Raw genomic sequence first — 7921 nt, 5'->3', positions numbered from 1 at the left:
GTACTTTTCGGACGGTATCAAAAAGTTAGAAAATCGTTGGACTCGCTGTATCGACCTAAAAGGAAAGTATGTTGAAAAATAAAACCGACTTTGGCCAAAAAACCGTCTCCGTGTTTCATTTTTCAGGGACTTATCAGACTGCCTAGTAAATCGTGCAGAATCCTTTAATTATTTCGTTCACAAAATCGTTCTGCTATTTTATAAATAAAAAATCTGAATCATGCAATCTTGGATAATCCAACAGATTCATGTAATCTTGTGCATTTTTGACATAATCACCGAGATGCAAACGCAAACGAATTATATTTTTATGTTATTTTTTCGCGACGCTACGAAATCTTGCACGTGGACTGTCGTCTTGAATTGGAGTATAGGCCATCGTTTAGTCAAGTCCGAGCGTCCGTGACTTTTAAGATGCTCTCAACAAAATATTTTAGTTGAATCAACCAATAAATTGCAAGGTAACTTACATATGGTTTTCGAGGATGCTGATTCCGAATCTGATATCAAAATTTCAAAAAACAAAATGGCGGATCCAATATAGCGGACGAGTATTTTAAAAAATTATTAAATTTACATGAAATGTGTTATCTATGGGTTATCGAGGGCGCTGACATCGAATCTGAAGTCAGAATTTAAAAAAAAAAATGACGGATCCAATATGGCGGACGAGTATTTTAAAAAATTTTTGTATCTACTTGAAACGTGGTACCTACTGGTTTTCGTGGGCGCTGATTATGAATCTGGGGTCAGAATTTAAAAAATAAAAAACATTTAACAGATTCAATACTGAGGACGAAAATATTGAAAAGTATTTAAAAAATGATCTACGTAAAATGAAACATTTATGATAAGTTATCTACCACAAGGGTTTTTACAATTTTATTTGTTTTTAAATTAATTTTATCATGTTTATGCTTATTTTGTTTTTAATTATCAGAACTGTAGTGTTTGGGGTGCTTTCTGTGTGAATTTCCCTAGCCTCTCACGTTAAATTTCTTGTTCATCATCCGATAATTCTCTATTGTTTCGATACAATGTAATGAATAGTTGAATCGAAAGTATTATTCATTAGAAAGTTAATAATTTCTCTTTTGGTAAATTTCGACATGATATACAATATGATCAAATCCAGGAGAGAAAAAAGGCAACAAAAAGAAAAAGTAAAAACTTGTAACTTTCGATAAGCTTTCGAAGCAAAGTTAACACTGAAAAACAAGTGAAAAGCACAGCGAAACATGAGCTCGGGCGCTGACTCTATTACTTGTGATTATTATATTATTTATGAAAAGGGGCAAAATAGAGCACCCCTACCGTCAAGTATAAATTATAGTGAACACATTGGTATTTGAACATTTTTGATATCTTGCGAAACCTTGGGGAATAATTGAATAAAAAAAGGTATTTTACAAAAGTACTAATTATTTTCTAACATCAGTGTGGCAGAAATTTTATTCAAATATTTTTTTAATCACCCAACATTTTTTTTTAACTTCTATATGTCTAAGGGTGATAAGGAAAAAAGAACCATTAAAAAAAAATAACGGATACATAACAATATCAAATATTTGAACGAAAAACACATGGTGATAAGCAAATAAGAACCATTAAAAAAAATAACGGATACATAACTATTTCAAATGTTTGAACGAAAAACACACGAAGAATTTTTTAAACATTTTTAACGTTGCATGTCTGCCAACGGAACAGTATCTTATTAATTAAACTATTATTTATGTGTAAGATACCCCAATTATCACTGATTGCAATGACCTAATTCTTTTGTAGAAATTCGAAAATATGAAAATTGGACTTTTTGCCACGGAACCGGGTCGCCTGACCCGCTGTGCTATTTGGTAAAATGATATCTTAAATTATTTAATTTTATTCAACCAAAAATTCTAATTGACTGAAAGAAGCAAATTTTTTCAACTGAACCAAAATTTTGTTCATAAAAAATAAATGATTTCTGAAATCAACCCAATACGGTCAACAAAACGAATCTTGAAATAAGATTTTTCTTTTACTATGGGCATCAATGAAGAAAAGGTAATTCTTTAGTCACGTTTATTTTATTCATTTCATCATTTTTTAATGACATTTTATCTTCGAACACAATTATGGTTTATTCCAGCTTCCAAGCAGAATTATACTTTCTTCAATGCCAATATGTATATCAATCAATGAGTTTATCACTTTCAATTAATAAAAATTATGGTACTATAACTTTATACCATTGTTCTTGTACACTGGGCATCCCATTTGAGTAACTCTCATTTAAATCGGTCATAGAATTTTAAACCTCGGTATTTTGTTGATACGGAAACCGCGTAAACGAAAGAGAGACGTTGTTCAGTCAAGCGTGAAAAACAGTGCGAGAGCATTACTCTCAGCGCCTTAGTTGCTTCAGCTGTTAGCATGCATCCAAATCCAACAGAAATTGTTCACGCGGCCCTGAATACTTACCTTCAGAGCGAGCAAACGGTGTGTTTGATTTAAGTGAAGGCTATTGCGAAACATGCTTGAAAACGCTAAAAAATTGTTATTTCTGATCTGAATAAGCGGTAAAAAATGCAGTTCTTAAGACGAACCAGTGAAACATTTTACTGGTTCTCTGAGTGAAATGCCGCCACAGGCTTAATCAGTGAGGTTTATTGGTTACTCATTACAATTAGTGATCTGGTCGAACGCTTTGTCGTTCGTCAGCTGGCTAAGTATGCAACTTATCATCCGTTAATATTTGATAATCTTTGCAAAATTATCTTTTAAAATCCCCATTCAACTCTACAGCAATAAATGGGGGACGCGGCTGCAATATAGTAGGAATAGTACGGTGTCAAATTCATATGTCTGATACATGAAATTCTTCACTGGATAATTCTCTACAGGCCGCCATACTATCCCGTCACATTTTTTCAAACCCTAAACAATCATTCTAAAAACTCAAAAAAGTGATTTTTTGTCATGCTTTTTATATGCGTTTTAAAACTCGACAACCGGAATTCAAAACAGATTTTCGCAGACCTGCTTATACCTGCCAACCCAATAGTTATGATGGGAAAAACAGACAGTCCAACGCTTACATATTCTATAAGCTTTATACTTTCGATTAGTATATACAGTAAAACTCTTTTACAACGCCGATTTTGGGCTGATGGTGGGTGGGAACTTACTTATTATAATCCTCTCCGCTTCTGTCTGCTCACACTTGAAAATGAGCTAAGGACACCTTTTGACGGAGACCTGTTTTTAACTAATTGTGGAATTAGTATTTCTCATAGGATTAATTTTCAGCAAATTTCCTTAGTTTATAACCTAGATACAAACTAGAGGTGTCAAATTAATTCAAAAAATTAATTTAAAACAGGTATCCGTGAAAAGATGCCCTACTTATGTTTGGCTTTTCACAAAATTTGTATTCTCTCCAAAATTATCACCGTACAAGAACAACGCGTTTTCGTCGTCTACTACCAATTTGGGCGCTTTAGTTTACTGCGCTTACGTCAGGGTCGCGGAGTTGGCGCGGAATTCAAAATGGGCATTAAAAACAATTCTAGTAATTCAAATTAATAATTATCATAAGATGGATAAGAATGTATGTAACTTGTATTATTAAAATTTTGTTTATGTCAGCAGTCACCTCTGGATGCTTTATTATTTTTTTTTATTTAAATTGTTGTCACAGACTTTACCCTTATTGACCCAATTTGTCCGTTTTTGTCCGTCAACTTTAAGCATGGACAACTTTGTTAATTTTGTTGGAAAAGACCTGAAAATTTATTGACCTACACGCGGTAAGAACTGGAAACATTTTTATTGAAGAAATGGCATAAGACGTTCCATACGCAAGCACATACAAAAATTTCGAACATATTTATTAAAAAATCATTAAAATAAAATTCTACGTGAACCAAATTCTACAGATTTTCAAAATTTCAACCTAATTCAACTCTTATTTATTTGTAGAACTAAATTTATTTGCAATTTTTTTATATTGAAAATAGTATTTTTGAAAAACTGCCGACTTTCACCCCTTTGGGCTATTTCATGAGATGGTAACGAAATTTAACCGTAGATAACAAAAGAAAATATGTTTTCTATTTTTTGTGATATATTTTCCTCACATTTTCACCTGTTTTCAAAAGCTGAAACAACTTTTTTCAGAAAAATCCGTAAAATAGCGATTTTTCGTAAATATGTTATTTTAGGGGTGGTCGTACAACCGCTTAATGATGAAAAACGAATTTTCTTTCTGTGCAATTTTATTATTTAGACATTTTGAGCCGGAATTTTTGTGATTTCAGCTATTTTCAAGACCTCTTTCGCATCGAAAATGCCAAAAAAAAAATTACCTTAAAATATCACAAATTGTCACAAATTGACAGATCTTTTCCAGTATAATTAAAAAAGTTGTCCGTGCTTAAATTAGACGGACAAAAACGGACAAATAGGGTCAATAAGGGTTTAGATGGTTACTGCCCAACATGGCGAAGGTATTTTTGGTTAGAGTTGATTTTTATCTGATTATTTTGCAAGAGGCAGTCCCAGCATATATCATCAGCCACGGACGGATATTATTATTATTATTTTATTGTTTTTATTAAACTTTTATTCGGGCAAACCCGTTTATACATTATAGCCACGGACATCTTACAATGCGACAAATGATTAATAAAACCGCCTTCTGAGCTTCTGTCAATGCCCTACTGACTCCTAAATGTTCAAGATGTTCAGTGCATCTTGCGTGCACATTGCCTGTAGCCGAAATCATAATGGGATAAATAGATGCATGATTCACATTCCTTCATATGGTCTTTACTTCATGCCTTAACTCGCTAAACTTGTGGATCTTTATTGTATAGGTTGACTGCAAATTTCGGTTAAGCGGACAAGCAATGTCGATAATGTAGACTCTTCCACCTTTTTTTTCTCGCATCGCGATTTCAAGTCGATTCGCCCGGATGTAATGATCCATTTGGATAGCAACATCCCAATATAAGATGTAATCTTCGCTTTCTAAAACGAGCATTGGAATGTATCTATAGGAGGGCATCCATTCTTTTAAGAGTCCTAGGTTTAGTGCAAGTTGTTGATGTATAATGCCCGCTACATCATTATGTCTGTGCGTATATTCTCTCTGAGCCATTTCGCGATAGCCATCAATAATGTGCTCTATGGATTCGTTGGTATCTCCATATAACCGGCACCGGTCAACCACGTCTTGATGTAACACGTGTTTGCGATAATTCTTGGTGCTGAAAACCTTGTCCTGTATCGCAATGACGAATCCTTCCGTCTCTGGATACAGAACACCCTTTCTTTGCCAAATATCGGATGTCTCACTATCCACTTCATTTTGATCTAACATGTTGGGGTGCTCGCCATAGATGGCTTTCTGCCTCCATTGTATTTCTAAGTCCTCTATGGTTTTTGCCCTGATATCCTAGGCCCCATCTGAGGACAAATTTAAGGGCGTGTAGTCCAAATCCGCTTGACAGATGGTACTGTGAAGCGCAACATTTCGTTTGCTGTTAAAATAGTCTCGCAACTGTATAACTTGTGATTCACACAGTTTTTTGACATCTATAACGCCCCTACCCCCTAAATGTCATGGTAGAACTTGGTAGAACTAGAATGGTCAGTGTTAGACCATTTTATGACTCCGAAAGAGTACGTGAGGTCAGGGATGGCATATGTGTTGATTGCCCTGATTTTGTTTGCCGAGATGAGAAAACTCTTCATAATTAATCTGAGTATCGTAGTGAAGACAATCGTTAGGCTTGTCTTAACTATCGTACGTTGAATATTCTTAGATTCAAGAATACCCAGATATTTATATGATTCGCCTGCAGCCATGGCCTCGATGTCATCTTCTAACTCGTTATCTAACTCTGCGGTCCCTAATTCCCCTCTGATTAAATGCACTATTCTATATTTATCTAGTCTAAACTCCATGTGTATATCATTGGAAAACTGCTTTGTGACATCGATCACTTTAGGGTTACCAACTCGGTGAGTAGCTCGACCCGGAGATAAGTGTTGACCGTTGGGAAGGAGGGCGGGGGGGGGGGGGGGCAAGGCAAGAAAAGGAACTTTGAAAAAATTTCAACAAATATTTTTCAGAAGATTTGCCGTAGTTTTATACAATATTTATTAATAATACAAATATTATAATTATATAATTTATTGCCAATCATATATTCCTGTAGTGTATTGTTTCATAATACTTATAAGAATAATTAATAATAATCTTCAACGTCTCATCATTTGGTACTGGAGATACTGGATTTACATCGATTTCTCATCTTCTTCCTAATTGAATAAATCAATAAAACAGCAAGAGTTATTAAAGTGAAGCCTGAACATACATTTTGACCGATAAAATACACTACCTAATAAGAAAAATTTTTAAAAATATTTTTAATCCATAGTTATCAAAGCAAACATGCATGTATTATCTACTTCGACTCTTAAACAAGCGAAAATACTATACTTTTTGTATGAGTCTCTAAATCACCTCAAAGTAAAAAAAATTCAAACTACATATGTTTTCAACATTTGTGTAATTAGAGTGTATTGGTCAGAAAGTGTAATAGATAATATATTATTCTATTGTATCTAGACAAAAGCTCTATCATCTTTAATGTGAAATCGATAAAAGAAAGTTGTATTTTTTTTTACATTAAACAAATCAAATATGTATATTTGATACTATTTTTCTCACCTTTTCGGCATTTTTCCATGAGTACTTCTTCTGGGAAATGACTTTTCTAAGTAATTTGAGTTGCTTTGGCTCCGACATGAATTGTTCAAACTCCTCACAACTCATGTTAAAATTCAATTTCGTCAACAATTCAGCTCGAACCATGTTGACTCCTAATCGGTTTCTCTCATCAGTCCACAGATTGCCCATTAGAGAAAATATTCTCTCGTCAAATTCATTGCTTATAGGAATCGAAAGAATTTTCCCAACGATTTTCGGGAGCTCCTTGAATGCATCACAGTCTTTAAATATTTCGACCCACTTAAGGTCCAAACGTAACTCCAGTTTAGAAATTTTTGGAAATACAGACACGAGTAGAATGACTTCGTCATAGAGTTTATCTTCGTCTACTGTAACTGCCACGGACTTTGCTGCTTGCAATATGTCTTCAAATTTTACTGTTTTGCTTTTTAGGTTAATTATTAAGAAGTATTGAAATGGGCTCTTTTCATAGTCGTACCAGTTTTGCAGATATTGCAGGGTTCTTTGATATACATTGTTAGCTTCTTTTTCGAATTTATTTCTTTTTCCTTGATCAAGGTGTTTTAAAGAGTTTTTAACTCGACTGCCATAGTATCCGTCATTGAGCCTGGCTTGAATATAATCTCTCAACTGAACCATAGTCTCATGAACATCTGTGCTCATCACATTTTTAGCCTCCAGTAATTTGATACTCTTTGTCAATATTTCCACAAAATTATGATCGAAGTATAAATAACATTCTGGCAATGTCAATGGTGCATTCAAATCATCATTGATCTCATTTTCTTGGTCACCCAAGAATTTCCAAATGATTTGATCAACTTCTTCTTTTCCTTGATTAATGAAATATTGCTTTATCGCGGGCCACTTTTGTAAAAGTCTTCCGATTGCAGGGAAAAGAGATAGCCATCTTGTAATAACATTCCTCAAAATTTGCTGGAAGTCCAAATCGAAAGCATCAAAACATTTTTTTAGTTCATCGATGTTTTTGGCGCTCGAGGAAAACTCAGCATAAATTTTCAAAACTAAGTTTTCAACATCGTATGATAACGCTTTGCAAACATGCCTACCTGTGTTGTGTATAATATGAGCGTTACAGTTGCTCTTTATTATGTCTGAGTTGATATCATGTAGCTTTTGGAAAACTGAATTTTTTTGCCATAGTTGACAGGTGCG

At 34.0% G+C, this 7921-nt stretch overlaps 1 protein-coding gene across 1 annotated transcript in view; it reads right to left on the bottom strand.

The window, feature by feature from the left end:
- Positions 1–7921, bottom strand: part of LOC117181210 — a 64816-nt gene that overhangs the window by 24104 nt on the left and 32791 nt on the right. The window contains exon 16 of the mRNA XM_033373774.1: positions 6725–7681. Coding sequence (XP_033229665.1) covers positions 6725–7681 — 957 coding nt within the window. The remainder of the gene's footprint in view (positions 1–6724; positions 7682–7921) is intronic.

The sequence above is a fragment of the Belonocnema kinseyi genome, chromosome 10 (assembly GCF_010883055.1).
Source record: "Belonocnema kinseyi isolate 2016_QV_RU_SX_M_011 chromosome 10, B_treatae_v1, whole genome shotgun sequence".
Taxonomy (NCBI): domain Eukaryota; kingdom Metazoa; phylum Arthropoda; class Insecta; order Hymenoptera; family Cynipidae; genus Belonocnema; species Belonocnema kinseyi.
Note: the sequence above shows the minus strand (reverse complement) of the source record. Positions and strands in the feature narration are given on the sequence as shown.